Consider the following 21,340-nt stretch of genomic DNA (forward strand, 5'->3'; position numbering starts at 1 on the left):
TTACACATTAATGCTATGTAGTAATTACTGTATTTACGAATTTAGGACCAAAATATCACAATGCATTGAAAACATTGACTACAAAAATGCGTTGGATAATCCAGAATGTTGGATAAGTGAGACTCTACTGTATTTAAAAAAAACCCTCTAAAATCAGGAACCAGTTAACACCTCACAACAAAGTATTTCCCCCAGGCAGGAAGCAGCCAAACTTTGAAGATGAAAGGCCATTCAATGCTAATCAAGGCAGTCAATAGCAACATTCACACTTGCCTCGGGCAGACAAGAGTTCTTTCTCCCACCTGGATCTTCCACAGATATAGAAACCCCACTTGCCTAGTTTCCAACAGACCTCACAAACCTCTGAGGATGCCTGCCCTTGATGTGGACAAAACGTCAGGAGAACATGGCCATATTGCCCGGAAAACTCACAGCAACACATATTATAACATTGTTAATGACCTTATCTTTAAAACGAAACAAGGATGCTAGTTTTGGCCCTGTGACTAATCTGTTTGTTTGTTGTTGTTTTTTTAAACATTCTTTTCTGAATTTTATCGGGCGGTGACCAAAATCCCGCCCTTCTCAAGGCATTAGTTCCCGTGGACTTAGATACCCCTAATACTTCAGCCGCCATTGCTATATCGGGCAACCCGCCTGACTGGTTGCTTACCAGATGAAGCACTTCCGCCCTCTTGCAAGGACGCTGGAGATCACGTGACCCGTTGGAACTCCCCGGGAGCCTCGGGAGGGGTCGTCCTGCTGCCAAAGTTGCCCCGCGCGTCACCGCCTCTTGCCTCTAGTCTTGAACCATATTTGGATCTGTTCCATCGGGGCTTCTCTCCCGTGGGGAACCTCCTACGTCACAGGTGAGTGACAGGTTTGTCATTTTTTTTTCAACAGAAGTCGTTCCGTCATCTCTTTCACCAGGAAGGGGTAGAAATGCAGCGCAAGTATAGTGTAGTGCAGGCATGGGTAAACTTGGGCCTTCCTTCCAGGGGCTTTGGACTTCAACTCCCACAATTCCTCACAGCGTCAGGCCCCGCTTAAGCGGCTGAGGGGGAAAAGGAAGGTGCCTGAGGCTGTGAGGAATTGTGGGAGTTGAAGTCCAAAGCCTCTGGAGGGAAGGCCCAAGTTTACCTATGCCTGGTGTAGTGTTTTGTTTTTGTAAATCTTTATAGGGCTATATTTCTGCGAAGCCTAGTCCTTTCAATAATGTTGGACTTCAATTCCCAGAATCCTTGGACGTTGGTCCAGGCGGCTGAGGCTTCTGGGAGTTGAAGTCCAAATAACTTGGCCCAACTGAGGTCATGTAGAGTCGTGTACCATAGAGAGGTGTGAGAGAGCAGAGCTATTGCGGCCTCGTAGTTCTCTGTTTCCGTGTTTTCTTCCTACCGGCCTCCACCCCCCCCGACCGGAACTGGTCGTTGTGGTTGCGGCTCTGGCAGGAAGTGCTCTCTGGAGGCAGAAGGTAAATAGAAGCGACAGTTTCTGGGAAAGTGGTTGACAATAAGGGCGAGGCGCTTTGGCTGGAGGCCTGCGAGGCTCCGTTGTGTGCCTCTGCCACTTGTTTCATTCTTATGCGGGACCTAAGACGAACCTATTGTAGGGTTTTCTTGACAGAATTTGTTTAAAGAAGGCTTACCATTGCCTTCTTCTGAGGCTGAAAGAGTGTGACTTGCCCAAGGTGGGTTTCATGGCCAAGCAGGGATTTGAACCCTGGTTTCCAGAGTCTTGCCTTGGGAAAAACACCTTCAGATTAAGTTTGAAGGGGGATTGATAATAATAATAATAATAATAACAACAACAACTTTTATATTTATACCCCACCTCCATCTCCCCACAGGGACTTGGGGCAACTAACATGGAGCCAAGCCCAAATAACCATAATAAAACAGGATAAATACATACAAAACAAGCATAACCAACAAACAGAATAAAACATCATTTAGAGCAATAATGTAGTAATTAAATAAAAATTGCTATATAAAAGTGAAACGGTAATAAAAATGATGAAAGAACTGGCCAAAGGTGCAAGGAGCGTATAATTGAACATCTAATGAGGTAGATAATAAAGTGCTACAGTATTAACTGAGAGATTCGGACGTGGGGCAAAGGAAAATTATTTCCCACTGGAAAGGCAAGGAGACAATACATCAGGCACGGTGATTATCAATGCTGAGGGGTTGTCATTGTTATCAATTATTGAAAGCACACCAGGAGAGCCAAGTTTTAAATCTTTCTTAAAGGCTGACAGGGTGTGTGCTTGCCTGTAGAAATACAGTAGAGTCTCACTTATCCAAGCCTCACTTATCCAAGCCTCTGGATAATCCAAGCCATTTTTGTAGTCAATGTTTTCAATATATCATGATATTTTGGTGCTAAATTCGTAAATACAGTAATTACAACATAACATTACTGTATATTGGACTACTTTTTCTGTCAAATTTGTTGTATAACATGATGTTTTGGTGCTTAATTTGTAAAATCATAACCTAATTTGATGTTTAATAGGTTTTTCCTTAATCCCTCCTTATTATCCAAGATATTCACTTATCCAAGTTTCTGCCGGCCCGTTTAGCTTGGATAAGTGAGACTCTACTGTAATTCTGTTTGACTCCACGTTGGCTGCCATGGCTTAATGCTATGGATTCATGGGAGTTGTAATTATACAAGGTCTTTATCCTTCTCTGCCCAAGAGTGCAAGTGCCCAAACTACAACTTTCAGGATTCCATAGCATTGAGCCATGGCCATTGAAGCGGTGTCAAACTATTTTACCATATAATAATAACATCAACAACAACAACTTTATTTTTGTATCTCAGCCACATCTCCCCAAAGGGACTCGGTGTGGATTACATGGGGAAAATCCCCACAACATAGTTAACATGTGAAACATTAAAAATCAGAAACAACATCATAAAACAAAAACAACATGACACAGTATAAAAACAGTCATCAACAACAACTAGTGAGCATGGAATAGTAAACAGTTTCTGGGCTCGGGCAAGTGGGCTAGTGCAACTCAATTGTGAGGGCAGGGCTGATGGATAAAGTGCAGATGTCAGATGGGAAGGTTTAGAGATAGGGGTCATGCAAAGTAGAGCACTTTAACTCTGGATAGGAAACAATAGTAAAGTACAAGGACAAGATTTTAGGTCATAGCTGGGGCCAAGGTTTCCTGGGGAACCGTCCAATTAAAAGCACAGTGGAACATCCACACTTTTAGCTCTTTGCGAAAGATGGACAAGGTGGGTGCTTGATCTCCCTGGGGAGAGGGTTCCAGAGCTGGGCGGGCGGGGGGGGGGGGGCACCAACAAGAAGACCTCTCTCATCCCCACCAACCACGCTTGTGACAGGGGTGGAAGCGAGAGGAGAGCCTCCCCAGAAGATCTTAGACATGTAGATGCTCCCAAAGTCTCTGACTTAGTTTCCTTCTTGTTTTTGGCATCAATGAAGGCATTGGCCTTACCATATTATGGTGATGTGTTTGTTAGCCCCCTTGGAATACTGTGTCCAATTCTGGGCACTGCAATTTAAAGATGTTGACAAGCTGGAATGTGTCCAGAGAAGGGCAACTAAAATAATCAAGGGTCTGGAGAACAAGCCCTATGAGGAGCAGCTTAAAGAGCTGGGCATGTTTAGCCTGCAGAAGAGAAGGCTGAGAGGAGACATGATAGCCATGTATAGTTATGCGAGAAGTCATAGAGAGGCTTGTTTTCTGATGCCTGGAGACTAGGACGCGGAACAATGGCTTCAAACTACAGGAAAGGAGTTTCCACCAGAACTTTAGGAAGAACTTCCTGACTGTGAGAGCTGTTCAGGAGTGGAACTCTCTGCCCTGGACTGTGGTGGGGGCTTTTAAACAGAGGCTGGATGGCCATTTGTTGCAGATGCTTTGAATGCAATTTTCCAGCTTCTTGGCAGGAGGTTGGACTGGATGGCCCACAAGGTCTCTTCCAACTCTATGATTCTATGAGTCCCTATGTGGAAAAAGGTTGGGTATAAATAAAATAAATAAAATACAATTATATTTGTTTCTATCATGCTTTATCTCTAAAAAGAGAGCCAAAGTAGCTAAAGCTAAAAACAATACAATATATAATTTAAAACATGCAAACATTAAAATAGAATTGAGTGTTGAAACTCGTAAAACAAATAGAACCATTAAAAAACCTATTTACATACCTAAAATAGCACCCCTGGCTTGGTCTATAAAAAAAACTTCCTCCTTTAAAAGCCTCCTGAAAAGAAAAGTTTTAGCCTATAGCTTGATCCTTCCTTTTCTGAAAACCCAAAATGCTCCAAAACTGTCCACCTGAATGGCAGAAATAGTAACATCTTTGCTTTCTGGTGGTTCAGTGTATACAAACTGTTTCATGAAGAAAATTATTAAAAATACTGTACATGAAATTAATTACCTTTAGGCTATGTGTATAAGGTGTGTATGAATTTTGGGTTTAGGCTCTGTTACCACCTCCAAGATATCTCCTTATAGATACAGCGATGGTCAGACATCTGGCATTCTAAAAAAAAATCAATTTCTGGTGTTCTCAAGCATTTGGAATAAGGGATTCTCATCCTGTACACATGAAAAATTAGTTCCATGGAAATTGTTAATCTCAGGGATGTAAACGAAACCTATTGCTATGTGAAAGAATTGGCTCTCCCTTTGTTCTGGCATATAAACTGGCCTATGTTTGGGTGGGTTTGAAATTTAGTATGGAAAACACTTGGTCCAGTGTCAAAGTGTGTGGAGATTACAATGAAATAAGCCATAACAAAATCCATTTTTAAAGAAATGTAATGCTGTGGTTAGAACTGTGGCAAGCAGTGCTCCGTGCGCCCTGCTACATTGCAGAGGAGGGAGCCCCATCTCCCTTCTTATGCTATATAGAGAATATTTAGGGAGAAATTGGGGTTGGATATGCACCTCTAGAATTTATGTGCAGAAAATTACAGACCCCATATACAACAGCTTATGTAGTTTTCTTGTCATTGATTTGCAGAACTGGACCCCTAGCATCTTTTCTGTACAATACTCATCCAGTTAATATAGTTCCTCTTCAAAATGATTCCTTAAACATGTCATTAAATCACTAATGCTGAAGTCTTTTACAAGCTGATATCCAATTGATTAGAAAAATGCTTTTTATTTTAAAATACCTTACATACTGAATCACATGAGTGGTTACAACAAAAGCTTCAAAAACATCTGGATCCATGCACAGTTGTCCTTCTGCATTCACATAACTCTCAGGATGACAGCTCTTGGTTATGTCCTTTACAAATGGAAAACATTTCAATATTGCCATTATTTATAAAATAAGCCTGTGCAGAAGATTATGTTCTCAAGAGCCCTGCTAAGAAATATTGTATGGTTACAATGTGTGTAAGGGTCTAGTGCGTCATCCATACATTGTTGGATTTCAGCTTTCTTTCATGGCAGACAACATAGATAAGTGACAGGGACAATGGATGCGGGGGGGGGGGGGGTGACAGTGTCTCAATCCATTGTTAATTTTTATAATGTATGTAAAGCCTGTCAAAACATTGATATCAAAGGCATACATGTAAGCTTTTTAACTTTTCAAAGATCAGCATATGTATCAAATAGATAAGACTTGCTTATTACAGAAATGTTTTCTGTGAATTCAATTTATTTGAAATAACTGCTGTAAGAACTATCCTATTGATTTAGGTTTTGCAGAAAAACGAATATTTTTGTTAAAATGATTGTAAAAGCTGTGTTACAATAACACTTGAAATATTCAGTTTTTACAGTATAGCTTCTTTCAGCTAAGGAGTACTGGGCCGAATGAATTGTTGATCTGTTCATGGAGGAGCTGCTATAAAATTTTCATCTCAGGGCCTAAACTTGTGAAAGCACCAGAGGTTTCAAAATACTTAGCCTCTCGCTGCAAAAAAAATCTGTTAATATAGGAGTAAGATTAAAAGAAAAATAAATGCATTTTAAATGCACTCAATTTAACTAGAGTGATCAAAAATTTCAGGCAATAAAGCAAAATCTCCTTGTGGACTATAGTGATCTCTCAGATACTAGAATTTAGGTAATAATGACTCCATTGATAGAAATTCTGAATAACAGATCTCATTGCTGTGGATGTATGAGTGTCATGCACTTTTTGCCTCTAGAAAATAATTAACTTAAGAACATTGTAGTCCTTGGAAATTTAATTATTTAGTCCATGAAACCTGGAGCTGGGATTTCATTTACAAAAGACCTTCAAGTTTTACAGATGTATGAGTGATTATCTCTATGTATATCTTCTGCATTTGTCATGTGTTTAAAAGTCAAGAATTTTGAGTGATGGCCATTGCATCTCATACTAACCACAGGTATATAGTAACAAATTGCATATTATAATTCTATATGTTTACTATATTATGTGATAGTTAATTGGGTTAATTCCCAGTAAATGTGTTTATGACTAGTCTTGATGTTTTTCTATAATGCGAAACATTTCTTTTAAAGAAATGAGATGCATAATATTTGCGAATGTAATATAACTTCCAATTTGCTGTTCTAGGCTTGCTGTAGTTCTTCATCCAGCAGGAGAAATGACTCACTGGTTTCATAGAAACCCTTTAAAGGCTACAGCTCCTGTCACATTCAATTACTATGGGGTAGCCAGTACTCCAGCTGCAGCAAAGATTTGCAAGTAAGTGATTCTAGTACACACATATATATGCACACATTGCTATTTATAAGAGATAACAGTAAAATTGAATGAGTTGCTCAGAACAGTTTGTTTTTGAGCTGTACTTTGAGCGTTATTTGTGTTTTCTTATACAGTGATCTAAGGTCCTCTCGAGCACGACTCTTGGAACTTTTTACAGATTTGAGTTGTAATCCAGATATGATGAAAAATGCAACTGATTCTTATTTTTCACTCCTGCAAGGTATGCAATTGGTACAGCTGGCATGCTTGTCTTGGCTTATTGGTAATTAAAAAAATAATAATCACAGAAGCATTTAATCAGCAGTGGGTAAAATGTGGGGAGGGGTGTGTGTGTGGCAGAAACATGCTTTGGATTATCCCATCTGGTTTGCATTTTTTAAAATGTGCTTCACCAGAATTGTTATCCTTACCTGCATTCTTTCTCTTGTGCTGCGTAGGAAACAGAAGGCCAGCTGATTAGTTCCCTATATAACATACAATTGCTTCAACTATATAACATCAAACTGTTCCAAGACCATTCGAGTGTCATGAATCAAGCCACTACTTTTGAGCAGAAAAAGGATATCAATATTTTAAATAGTGTGTGAAAATAGATAACAGTGTTTTAGGTAATAGGGTTTTATGTGTTTGAAAAGCACTTTGCCTATATAAGGCTGAGGAATTTTAATATAGAGACAGGAATAAATGTTGAAGATCAAGATAATGTAAGCATTTTGAACTTGTCTTTTTGAAGAGATAGTATTATAGTATCATTTCTTCCTTTCTCTTTCTTTCTATCAGGTTTTATAGTTTCACTGGATGACTCTTCAAAGGACAGCAAACTGAGATATGTTCAGAATTTTAAGTGGACAGACACTTTGCATGGACAAGTACCAAGGTAATAGTACTATTTTTTTAGTTTACCAAATAGACACAATATTGTTAGAGCATCTTTTTCTTTGTTTTCCTCTCTTTTGTGACAAAAATATATCAATTTCTTAGTTGCGTTGATCTTGGTTAAACTTTATACAGAGCTTTGTTATTGAAAAAAATAGACTGTTGTATACCAGTACCAAATATGCCATCAGCCCTTCCCATATTGATATTAAACAAAATGCAGCTGTTAACCATGTTGATAGTGCCTGGAAGCATGCATGTAAGCTGTTACTATGTATGATTTTGGATATTGTTATTCTCTGTGCCACCATATACTGTATGTCCACACAGAAGAATACTCATTGACTTGACATTTATCATGATGTGAATGTGAATATATCTGTAAAATTTCTACAACACTATTATAGCATCTTCTTTCTCAGCTGCACTCAGTGGAAAATGTAAATATCCCATTGTAACTTAACTGACTGGAACTTCTGTGTTTTATTTTGGAGGAGTGGATTATTACAGACTTCGTGTTTGTACAGAAATTATGCTATAGCCATTCATTATCCAGACTCAAAATAAAGAACAAATTGTTCCTGAGAAAACAATTGTGTGTTTGGGCTGTTAAAAATCTAGCTGAGCAGCATACATATGAATACTTTGAAATTTGCTCATGTGATTTGAAATAGCCAGATGAAGAATGAGAACTAAATATAAATAATGTTTGTTCTACCAGAGGATGGGAATTTTGTGACTGTCCAGATGTTGAAATGCAATTCCAAGCACACCATTGGCTGGGCGTTACAACAACAACATCTGGAACACCACATGATTTCCACCTCCTGTTCTAAGGCCTAAATCTAGTTATTAATTCCAGCTGAAGTAGATCCATTAAAACAGTGAATTTTACATATGTATTGTTTTAGAAAGTTCCATGGAAGTATTATAACTGAGGCTATCTATTGGATTTAGGCTTAAGAGTACATTCTATACCCACTTTTGTAGAGGTATATACTTTGAAGACAATGGTATCGACATCTGAGTAAACATGAATAAGATTGGGCTGTATGACTTTTGGTAGCCAATGTGTTGCAGTTTAAAGTCTTATAAATAGTGCACGAACCCATTTTTCTTTTCTTCTTATTTTTGTTCAGTGCACAACAAGATGCTGTATTTGAACTAGTTTCCATGGGATTTAATGTGGCTTTATGGTACACTAAGTATGCATCAAGGTTGGCTGGAAAGGAAGAGTGAGTATTTTCACTTAATAATTTCTTATTAGAAGTTTAGCTACTGATCGCTTAGGTATCTATAAGCCAAGAGTGGGGAATCCTTGGCCTTCCAAATGTTTATGACTACAACTCATGGAACAAAAAACATTCTCCAAATTGGCCTAAACCCATTGCAATTATTGGATTTGGTTGTACTTCAAATTCAGGATTCTGGTTTAAGGCTCAAATCCAGTCCCTGCCAGAAGAGACCCATGATTAAACCAATGAAACTTCAAGTTTCACTTTTCAAGTTTCATTTTTAAATACTCTAGTTGAGAAATATTATTTGTCTTTATTGACTATTAAGCCATATCCTCTCAGGCTTATTCTTAAACCAAAGACATTCCAGGTTATGAAATTCACATTTTTTAGTGCCAAATGATTTAGAACCTAATCTTAACCATATTACTTGATAATGAGAAAAGTGTAGCTGAGGGACACTTATTATTAGTTCAGACAATACTGGAGTGCATGAGCAAATAGCCTGACCTAGTATAAGACAATTCTAGGTGGCATTATGCCATCAACACACTCAGGATAGTGCAAAGAGCTATTTTCTAGTTCTTTTTACCCTGTCCAAAATCACCAGCATCTGTCAAACCCAGGAGGATCGTCTCCTACCGCTTATCAGAATGGATGGAAAAAGCAGTTAAGATGATGCAGCTGGTCTGGCCTGGAAAAAGAGAAGGAAAAAGATGTTCTGGATCTATGATTGAACCCTCATTAATTTTGCTTCCAAGCCAAGATCAGTTTCTTTTTCATTGTCTGAAGTGCCTGATTCCTCTGCACTGGTTGTCACTGGGATAGCACCTACACATACACAGGCTTAATAGCTATCAGGATATGGGAGGATACAAAAATGAAACAGGCAGGGTATCACGCTTTGGCTGCTTGAAGTAGGATCTTGATCTAGCTCCTCTAGTTTCCTTCGACTCATTAGGTTATATTAAACATGTAAAACAATCCATGTATTCAGTCATGAGCCCTGCAATAATGAATACTGAAAAAGAGCTTGTCTGTTGAGAAGTTTGGCAACTTTATTTAGAGGAAGAATTAGTAATTTTTTGATGTTTGATGTGCCTGTACTAATAAACTGGTAATCCTTTAGCATAACTGAAGATGAAGCTAAGGATGTCCATCGGAGTATGAAAATAGCAGCTGGAATTTTCAAACACTTAAAGGTATAAAACATTTTTTGAAAACTTAATGATAAGGATCCCTGTGAAAACCCTTGATTTTTGCTCTTGTTTTTTATTTGTTATACACTACTCCCATTATTTTGATGTTTTAGTCATAGATGGTTATCTCTTTTACCCACTTTAACAAAGTAACTTATTTGTACTAGGACATTAATATGAGAACATTTGTTTATAATCTTTAGGGGGACTTGTAGAACATCATGGGTTTACCTGTAAGGATATGGTGTGTAGAAATTGCTTGCGTGAATAGATTAGAGCAGTGGTTCTCAACCTGGGGTTCCTAGATGTTTTTGGCCTTCAGCTCCCAGAAATTCTAACAGCTGTTAAACTGGCTGGGATTTCTGGGCATTATAGGCCCAAGACATCTGGGTACCCCAGGTTGAGAACCACTGGATTAGAGCATTAAAATCATTGCATATAGTGAAAATTAGCTAACCTTTCTTTCTTACATGTTCCTGTGTGATAGACTCTTTAAAAGATACTATATTGAAGCAAGCCATCAAGTTCTAGAGAACTATACTGTATACCATTCCTGAAAATTGAAACTAGTTCAGTTGCCATAACATGTTAGTACTTGTAATAAATATACTGATAGTACCAGCACTTTGATAGTGTGAGAGCCTCGCTCACATCACAGTAAGGAAATGTTTTTGCATGTCTGGAGAGAGGATAGCTCTATAATATGATCACATAAATCTTTGGATATTTCATATATGTTGCGCATGCTTCGTGTATGGATAAAGGAAATCAATAACCTGATCATCTTTTTCCTTAGGAAAGTCACATTCCTAAACTGATCACTCCAGTAGAAAAGGGAAGGGATTTAGAAGCTCGGCTAATAGATTGCTACATTATACAGTGCCAAGCTGAAGCTCAAGAAGGTACTAACTAATTTTTAAGTAGCCATTATATGTGATTTCCTTAGCTTTTCTTCTGGTGAAGAATTTGTGAGCAGAATGTGATTTTACATCCAAGCTAATGCAGCAGAAATTGTGTGGTTGCTGTCAACAACAACACAAACCTAACAGCTTCAGTAATTTGTGAAGTGTAAAAAGGGGACTTGTACCATGTGAGTGTTGGTATATTTCACTTAAAATTGCTTGCTCTAACTGGTTGAGTTCCTTTAGGACTTTAAATAGCAATTTTTAAAATTTCTGCCTGACCTTTTAACTACAGACTGGGGCAAGGAACTGCCAGGGATTGGGGAGCTGTGTCAGCTTTTGGGAGAATTTCAGAAAGCTGCATCTCCCATGTGGCCCTAAATCTGATTACTGTTTTCTTTTACAGTTTTAAAGAGAGAAAAAAAAATCTTTTGCCACATTTTTGCAGCTTATGGTCAGTTTTGACCCTAATGGAAACTTTTATTTAACCAGGAAGTAAACTGGGGATCTTGCGGGGGAGTACATTTATGAAAAATAAAACTGTAAAAATTATTTCCTGGTTCAGTAAAGGCCCCTCCTGGAAATTAAGGGTGTTGGGGGGAGAAAATATATGCAAAAATGCGTTTTTAGACCTCAAAATGGCATTATAGCCTTTTACCCCTCTAGTAGGTCAAAAAATGGGAGTTATTATAATAGTAGATAACTGAGTGAGCAACTAACAAAGGCCTGCAAAGGGGAGTGAGACAGCATTCCTTGGACTTGGAATGCCTTCCCCCATTTAACACATTTTGGTGGATTTTAAATCAGAAAGCCCTGCTCTGTGCTTCCCGCTGTGTTAGGCCCAGAAAAGACCAAAGGGTATTCTGAGTTTTCAGACATTAACTGGGGCTGTAAAATGGCTTTGCTGGTCAACAAATAGGCCATACTTGCCCCATTCCTGATTAAAATTGGTGGGATTTTTTAGTTTATTGTGCTGACTGAGGAATGCTTTCATTCAGTCCTGCTGTATTGAGCTGTTATAAATAAATGGGAAATATTGCATTCTGAAGAGGATGTATAACAAATTTGTAATTCATATGAAAATTATTAAATCAGTAATTAGGATTGATATAATTTATAAAGGATATGGTCATAGTAACAGGTTGTTTTTATCTTAGTGACGATTGCTCGAGCAATTGAGCTGAAACATAATCCTGGTCTAATAGCTGCTCTGGCTTATGAAACAGCCAATTTCTATCTGAGAGCAGGTACGTTAAAAGTATTATTTTATGAATACTTGATGATTTCTTATTTAGACTCCTAACCATGTTAAGGACATTCAAGAAATACAATAGGACATCAGAGGAATCCATAGCACTCTAGATTAGCTGAGAAGAATCTCACTTTGGGTTGCCATTTAGTTCACCAAATTCAACTTTGACTGTGTTTCCCTCTCCATTTTATAATGTTTTGTTGGCAAGAATAAAACTTTATTTTGACATTTGTCTTTTATGGGTTGAGGTACCTTAGAACACCCGTATGCATTAGAGGCAGTTAATGTGATAATCAGATCTATTATGCCAAATTTGTTACTTGGCAATTTCTTAGAAATGTAAAATTTCCAGAAATTTTTGAAGCCATAGAAGGAAATGTTACAAACACAATGCTATCATCTCCTTCCAGATCAAATGTTATCCAGTCTGGACCCAGCATACACATTGAAGTGGCGAAAATATTTTCATTTGAAGTCATGCTTCTATATGGCTTATGTGAGTGCTTTCTTCAGGTTTATTAATCCTTCAAAAGACTTTTCAGCATTCTATCAAGTTCTTGCAGGAATTTGTAATCGATATTGGAGGGAAGCTTATTTCTGTACAGGAATCCATATTTAAAGATTTCATAGTTTACAGATATGTTGTTCAGCATTTTGTCTTGCATGGTAGCCATTTCCTAGTGTAAACATTTCCATCAGACAGAATTATGTACTGTCTCAGATGAGATGTTTGGCCAGAAGAAGAAATATTTTGTCTATACATATCCTTAGTAGATCATCAGAGAGGATTTGATCACTACAGAGCAGAACTGAATGTTGTTCTATATTATGCTCAAAGCATTTTAAAAAATCACCTTTCTCCCTAGGCCTATTGCTACCATGGACAAACCCTTCTGGCCAGTGATAAATGTGGAGAATCAATTCGTGCCTTACAAGAAGCAGAAAAATGTAGGTGCACTGGTTTTTCCCTTGTCTCTCCCTAGCTCTTGAAGAAGAAAAATATCAGTTCTGCTCTTCTGATTTTCAGAATGTCAAAACCAATCTAAATATAAATGTAGAAAAATATACTTTGAATGGACTTCATAATGTTCTTGATAGATTCATGAAGTGCTGTGATAGATTTCTCCTCTGACAGTCTGATGTGTGGGGAAAGAAATCCAATTGCTAGTTCAAAATGGAGTAGATACATCAGTGTACTCAATTATTCAAAAATAAGGCAGCATTTGCACAGCCCCCTTTGCTTCATTAGATCCACAGTAGTCAAGATAAGAAATTTGATCAGACCATATGTGCATTTTCGTTAAAAACACAAAAACCATTCACACTGAAAAAGGGGAGGAGTTGTTATTGTAGTCAGATTTTTGTAATGCAGAACATAAAAGAGAAGCTGCAAACAATGAAATGCTCTTATTTTGTTATTTACAGCATGACTAGAAGTCACTTTTCCAGGTGTACTATTGGGTATTACTCTATGGCATTATGTTTTTAAAGCTGTAGGAAGCCTAGTAAACTGTAAAAATGGCTTTATGGAGGTTTGTATTCCTTTTTATTAAAAAAAACACTTGTAAAAGCTGCTTTTTAATCTGCTTTTAATAAGTGCTGTTGTTGTTGTTGTAAATCACTTTGGGAACTCTAGTGGTCAGCTAAATAATAAATACTTTTAACAAATAAACAGTAGTTGCATGAGTGAATAACAGTGCAAAGAAAATATTTGTATATCCATTTTTCATAGTGTTAAGTTATATTTCTACTGAACACTGTAAATTAGACATTTCTATATAAACCTTTATGAAGTATTTTACAAAAAGATTATAAAATAGATTTACTGCTTTCTTGTGAAGTTTTTGCAAAGGCTGAAGCATTATGCAAAGAATATGGTGAAACCAAAGGCCCTGGGACTACAGCTAAGCCTTCCAGCCACCTTTTCTTTAGAAAATTAGGAACTCTGGTGAAAAATACCTTGGAAAAATCCCAGCGAGAAAATGGATTCATGTAAGTATGTGTTGTGGTTTTCTCATACACTGAAATGATTTTCATCCTTGCTGTTTTTGAATAATAAATCCCCTAATTCCCCCCTCCAAAATATAGTGAACATTATTTAAAGTTTAAATTAATTTTATTTCCAGAAAAGAGATGTTTAAATTTTAAATTCTCTCTTTTCTGGAAATAAAATTAATTACCTTGATCCCCATTGAACTTCAGAACGATCTCTTCAAGAAAAGCTGGTACAGGGAAGTAGGAAGACTTTGCCAAAATATACTGTCATAAATTCTGGGTTCCCTTCCAAGATTCAAATTAAAGGGATATATAGAATCTATTTGTCTCAGATGGATTGCTGCCCAGCCAACACTGGATGTTTCCCAGTCCTAGAGTTTTGCTCCATTCTCTTGTTTGTTAGTTAGGTTGAAAAGGGGCAGGGGCAGATTATTTTTTGCATAACAAATTTAATGGGGCATGCACATTATTAGTGCTAGAAGTACTATAGTTGAAACAACATAATTGAGCCACAGCAGATTCTGAAATTATTGCTAATGTCAAATGTTTATAGATACATCATTGTAACAGAAAGAAAATTTGACATCTCCTGATACTGGGCAGGCAAAAATGAGGCACTTGTCAAAAGGAAATGTTCTATTTGCCTAATGAAGTTTCTCCCCAAATCTCACCTAATCTTGGAACTTCTGCCTTTTGAAGATTATTTGTGTGACCATATGTATGGCATACTTGGCACTTGGCATTGTTTATTAAGCTAGTTTACAAACAGTAAGCTTCATGCAGTTATGTTATGCAAGTTGACTGTGCATCAGTCATTCCCAGCTATTGAAATTATCAACAAAAATTAGGAGAATGCTAATCTTCAGTGTGGCTTTCTTTTAGTTACTTCCAGAAGATTCCCTCAGAGGCTCCCCAGCTAGAGCTGAAGGCCAACTATGGTCTGGTTGAGCCTATTCCTTTTGAATTCCCTGTGGTGCATGCCCAGTGGACCCCAGAAACCCTTGCTGCATTTGATCTCACCAAAAGGCCAAAGGAGGACAGTGTAAGACAAATTATTCTCTCTGCAGTCTTCTGCTTCTCTTTGAGCCCTCTCATGCATTGTAAAGAAATAATGGTGTGTGTGTAAAGGGGGGGGGGGAGAGAGAGAGAGAGGATTGTAAGAGAAAATAGACTTTTGAAGACTCTGGAACTATTTACTGGGTATATTTGCTTTATTTCTAACTTTCCTGTTGTGAAAAGTTACTATGTTGCAAAGTTTTTTATATAGCTTTTTCTATCACCTACTTATAGCTACCTTTTTATAATAGTTGGTCTATATTTACAGTACATTTGCCACTCTTTCTACTGTACTTTCAAACTAAAACTTTATTAGTCTTTTGATTCCAAAAATTAAATTGCTGAAATCTGTTTTTAAGAGGAAGGACGGCTTTATGATATCCAGTAAGGTAATTTTTTTTAATTTGTAGGCTAAACCAAAACCAGAGGAAGACGTGAAACCTATGAAAGAGCCAGACATAAAGCCTCAGAAAGACACAGGATGCCAGATATCTTAAATTCTGCAAGTGCTTTGAAATACCTCTTGTGAGCTACGTCTTGTGGACTATGGGGTTCTCTTGTCTTCCTCATTTACTGCCACTTCTGGACTCCTTCATCGTAAAAATCAATTCACAGCTTTTCACGTTTTATACGTATCTATACTTGGCTGAGTTACATGACTACATTTCAAAGGAAGCTGACCAGGAATGAAAAGAATAAAATTAGATTGGAAAAGTATATGATCTTAGTGCAGAAAGTGATCAGTTAGAATCTCAAACTGAATAGGCATCTGATTACGAAAGAAATGATAGGGAATACAAGGGGTAAATCTAAGGCAGTGCAGTAATAGAGAATTGAACAAAATGATTATTGTGGGAACATTAAAGTGCTGTGTAAAAACAAAGTTGACTGAAGCCAGGGCAAGAGTACAGGAAAGATGAGTGTGAGGATCACATTTTAAGAGCAAGAGAATTTGAAAAATCCACAGAAATGTATAGAAGTACATACATTTTACACTTTACACTTTAAAACTGTAGAATAATGATAGAAAGATTCAGCACAGGAAATAGAAGATTCCAACTACTGTAGTTTAAGCCCTGAAAGGAGGACAGCTCATCTTCACACTTCAAATACATCAAGACAAATACAAGAAAATGTGGCTTTGTGATGTTTGACCTACTGTTTTGACAGACACAGAAGTTTTTTTATAATAGATGTAAAGGAGAAATAACAGAACGACATGTTAAGAATAATTCAGCCTTTATACCTTAAGAGCTTAATAGAAGTAAAATGGTAATGAGAACTTTACATTTCATATGAACCTGCTCTGTTATGTAAAGGTTGCTTGTTCTAGAGAGGGAGAAATAGTGTCCTGTAGAGAAGACTCACAGGTGTATATAGTAGTACTGTATAGTGACATGAATATGAATGAAAAGGGGGCTTAGAATAATGAACCTGGGTTGCAGAAGCAGATTATATAAAAGAACAATGTAGAAAAGTCAGTATATATCCTGTCTGTGGAAAGGGTGGGGTAAGAAATGAATTGATGGGTGTCCTTTCACTGCTGCATTGCAATTGGAAATGGAGGTTAAATGTAATAGAAGAGGCACTTCTAACAAAAAAGATTAGGAAGTTGAGAAAAAGAATACGGTGGTAATACAGTTGAAAGGAGTTATAACTAGTAGATAGAAATGTTCAAAACAAGAGTCATGTCTCGCAAGTTGTGAGGGATGATTTTGGAGGCTTGGCAAGTTATGGATAAATCATTAAATGGAAGCATTGGGGTTGAATCTAAGGAATATTTTCTCTTGATAGAAACTGGAAGCTGAAATAATCTCACTGCCTCTGTTTATGCTATTTAGATTATCTCTGTTTCTGATAACGTTTGAGAGATTCCAAACGAAGGTTCATTTTCCACATTCAAAGTAACAAGCAGTGTCTCTTTTGTAAATAAGGGTCTTTTCTACACAGTTAAAGATATCTCACAGGGCAGATACCTAGAACAGGATTCAAATGCAAGTTTATAAAGCAATTTAGCATGTTATTTGGCCTTGTTTCTTTTTTCTTCATTACATATAGGTTATTATAACCTTGCAACAGAAAGAAAACTACAAGTGAAATCAGACTTTACAGAAACTTTCAAAATAGAAAGAACCTAAAGATTTGTGCTTAGAATCGCACTTGTATATTTTTAAAGTGAAATGTGTAAACTGATGACAACTTCTGTAGATTAATTCAGTTTACATTTTAGACCTATATTTGGTGAGATTATTTAACGTTGTAGAATATTAGCTTGGCTAGACTTGGAAATGTTTATGATGGCCAGAAAATAGTGTGCTTCAGAATGTTTCGTTATTAAACACTAATAGTATGTCAGCCATATACAGTAAATGCAACTCTACATTGGTTTTATCAAAAACTAAAATTAAGCCTTTATTTGGTGTATTTTCTAACTATCTCATATCAAATTGAATAGAAGAAGAACAGAACTGTATTTGAATCTATGGAAGTGTGTATGACAGTGTTCCATGTCACAAAGTTTTACCAGGTTATGTAAAGGTCAAGAGGGCATTCAGGTAATGGTGATTACCAGTCTCAGGATGTGTAATTAAAATATTCTTATTAGAGTTTCAGGTTAGTCATTTGAAATTATTCATTTTACCAACTATGCCATTAGCCAATTAATAAAAAGTGCCATAAATAAACTGCTATCAGAAAACAATTCATCCATCAATTTAGCCAGAAGCAATCAATTATGCTGCCCAGTCATTCAATTTGTATTCTAAAATAAGCCTAATTGCTTTCATGGAGGTTTAAAAATAAGCACAACTTTATTGTTCTTTCACTTAACAGTTGATATTCCCAGTGCTCTAAAATTGATGCCCTCCCATCTTCTGCACTGTGTCAAGTTTTCCTGCAGTTAATCAGCATTCTCAGTAGAAGACCAGCAGCTTATTGTTTTGTTCAGTCCCCCACCTTTCAACTCTGGGGAGGTAATGCATATATGTATATTTGAGAAGAAGCTGAAGAGAGGAGAGGGTGACCCTCTTTTATTTTCTCCCCCATCCAGTGAATGGTTGAAGGAGGGATGGATTGCTCTTATTAGAGGTGTCAATTCAAAGGCTCTCAGAAGTCCTTTGAAAGTAGGCCATGGGCTACAGGTTGGTCCTTCTGAGCCTGTTGCTCGGTGTTATGACTCAATGTCAGAAAATCCCTGATCCACCCCCTGCTCCTCTGAGGTGTACTAGATGTCCTTCATAGCTCATTTATTCACCCAACTCTTCCAGCTCACATGGCTCTTGTTTCCTTGTGTGCTTTTGTTTTTCTTTTGCCCTCACTCCTTCCTTCTCTTAACCATAATCTTTTGCTAAGTGTATTGTGCTCATTTCTGACCACATATTCCAAACCAGTAGCATTTCAGTCAAGCTGAGAGAGATCATGTGCTTTGATTGAGGCTACAGTTTTGAATTAAATGTAAATGTGTACTTTTTTCCTTGGATTTTTGGTTGTTATCTTGGTGCAATCTTAAGCTTCACACTGGGACCTCAGGAATTACAAAATATTTCTTTTCACACAGATTTCAGTCACAAATAAATCACAACATTAATAAAATGATTGGGAGCATTGGGCCTTTCAGTCAAAATATGATGTTCCCTTTTTTGTGGTCTGTTTGAGGTTTTGTAGCATAAAATAATCACAGAGCAACTGCAGAGCTAATGGGCAACTTGGATGACAACCACTGAGAACCCTCTTGCCAAATTAAAATAGATGTTCAGTACAACCCCAGTTTTTGTGGGAGATAGGTTCACAGATCTCCATGGATACCTGAAACTGTAGAATAACAAGCTGTACATTTTAATTTATACTTAGGCCTGAATCATGCTTTCGATTCGTACTGGACAACCAAGAGTGACCAGCAAACACTTCAAGGGAGGGAATATTTTTGAATGTTTAAGATACATTGATAAAGGGGTCATACTGTGTATTTATTTTAAAAACAAATGTAACCATGTCAGCTTTTGAGATCTCCACAAGTAATGATTAAGCTAGATGATTAGAAAATAAGGTAAGGGGAAGAAAAGAATAGAAAACTTAATGCAAACTGGTTTATAATAGAAAACTTAATGCAAACTGTAGCCAAAGAAATATGTCAAATCTCAAAGGGGAGACTGGAGGTGTGAGGGCTTTTTTGTTTTGAAAAAGAAAAACTAGCACACATTCAAACACACAACAGACTGTAATGCTTGCTGCTGTTCACTTGACAACAGTCTCTCTCCCTCCTCAATCTCTTTGACTACTTTTCCTCTTGCCTGTCCCTGAGAAAGCTGCTTGTGCAATATCATGTACCATGTTTGATTTTAAGCCTTATTTTAGCTCAAGATCTGTATATGTGATTAAATCTTCCTTATTCATCTTCCAAACTTGAGAGACATTTCAGCTTAACCATGTTGTGTAAATTAAAATGAATCGACACTGGGCTTTCACTTACTTCATTTCTTAAGATTATTACCATTACTTTGACTCTTGTGTGATGTACTTACTGTGTTTGTATTGAGAAAAAGATATGACTACTTGCATTCCAAAGTGTGTGTGACAAAGGCCTCTGTAGGCACTGTGACTGAATAGCCTTTAGTTTAGAGATATTTTGCTACATGGAGCAGAACAGCAAATGTCCTGCTAATTCAAGGAGCACAGGATCCAAAGCCAAGCCACATGTGTTCATCCCTGTTCTTTGCATTTAACTCCATTAATAATGAAATAAATCACTAAAATCCTTCTACCCTTTCATGACACCCAAAACCAGCCTAATGACAAGGCCTAACGATAAGGCCAATTCTCGTCTTAGTTATTGTAATATTATTGATCATCTGGCTAGGCTTCAGTCAGGAAACCAAGTGCAGGAGAAGATTTGAGACACCATACATTAGTGGTTCTCAGCCTGTGGGTCCCTAGGTGTTTAGCCCTACAACTCTCAAAAATCCCAGCCAGTTTACCAGCTATTAGGATTTCTTGGAGTTGAAGGCCAAAACAGCTGGGGATCCACATGTTGAGAACCACTGCCATACATTGAAATTCTAAATTTTTACTTGAACTCATATTTATAATGTCGCCAATATGCCATAATCATTTTATTGACTGCAGTACCTTTGAAAGGTTACTGGCTATGTGCAGACCTCCATTTAAGGTATTAATTCATTTATGCATTATTTATAATTTATAATTCATTTATTTGAGATCATTATTATTGTCTTTATTTATTTATACCTCGCTTTTCTCCCCTTGAGGACTCAAGGCGACTAACACTCCACACTAGAGATTTTTTTTAAAAAACAATTAAATAGTAACACTGGTAAAAACAAAATTAAAATACAATAAATACACTAAAATGGTAATTAAAACTCATATGGCCTTTAAAACTCGATCCCCAAATCATTTTGGGTTAATATATTTTAGCTTCCTTTCCCCCTCCAAAGGACTCAAACTAACCAATGCAGTGATCAGTTTTCAGTGGAAAGGAAAAAATAAACAAAGAATGGACCAGTAAAAGCTTTGCATTTAACCCCAAGATGGAGAGTGTTGACAGCCTGGATTTTCGGAAATAAGTGAAAACCATTATAGCTTGTTCTTCCCAAAAACTCGGGAACGTTCCTGATATAATTCGGTGGGGGGTCCTCCCATGTTCTAAGACTAAATGCAGTCACTGTGGCTTGAACATCAGCGAGCATCTTTTCTTGTGATCTATATGTGAGGTTAATTACTATAGATTTTAGATTTCCCCTTCCCTCGCCTTTGTCCAACATAGCGTCCTCCACTTTGGGATTATAGCAAGTTTCCATTTAGCATGCTGTGTTCATGAGTCCATATGATTATGTCTGTAGAGTTGTAGGATAAGTTATTGAATTTCAGTATATTAACACAAAGACAACTTTGCACTTTATAATCTTTATGTTCTTTATTATGTAATATTATGTACTGCTTACAGTATATTGATAAAAAATGGTCAAATGGGATAGTCTACTGTAATCTGCCTCAGCCACTTGCGCTACAATAAATTGTTAATTAAAGTTGAATTTTTTCTGGATAAAATTAAATTTACACTATTTTCATTATATGTCATATTCTGATAAAAGTGTTACTTTT

At 37.1% G+C, this 21,340-nt stretch overlaps 1 protein-coding gene across 2 annotated transcripts; it reads left to right on the plus strand.

The window, feature by feature from the left end:
* Window positions 1-711: 711 nt before the first annotated feature.
* brox (BRO1 domain and CAAX motif containing) lies at window positions 712-21,270 on the plus strand. 2 transcript variants are annotated; one of them, XM_062972405.1, is made up of 13 exons: window positions 712-869; window positions 6,553-6,684; window positions 6,819-6,925; window positions 7,486-7,582; window positions 8,721-8,816; window positions 9,946-10,018; window positions 10,812-10,917; window positions 12,075-12,164; window positions 12,580-12,665; window positions 13,036-13,117; window positions 14,011-14,161; window positions 15,047-15,206; window positions 15,631-21,270. In XM_062972405.1, the coding sequence occupies exons 2-13, from the start codon at window positions 6,584-6,586 to the stop codon at window positions 15,715-15,717; spliced, it is 1,236 nt and encodes a 411-aa protein (XP_062828475.1). In that variant the 5' UTR covers window positions 712-869; window positions 6,553-6,583; the 3' UTR covers window positions 15,718-21,270. The 2 variants fall into 2 exon arrangements, with proteins under 2 accessions (XP_062828475.1, XP_062828476.1); XM_062972406.1 differs by lacking the exon at window positions 712-869 and adding an exon at window positions 1,322-1,471.
* Window positions 21,271-21,340: the final 70 nt, after the last annotated feature.

This window comes from Anolis carolinensis, chromosome 1 (assembly GCF_035594765.1).
Source record: "Anolis carolinensis isolate JA03-04 chromosome 1, rAnoCar3.1.pri, whole genome shotgun sequence".
NCBI classification, from domain to species: Eukaryota; Metazoa; Chordata; class Lepidosauria; order Squamata; family Dactyloidae; genus Anolis; species Anolis carolinensis.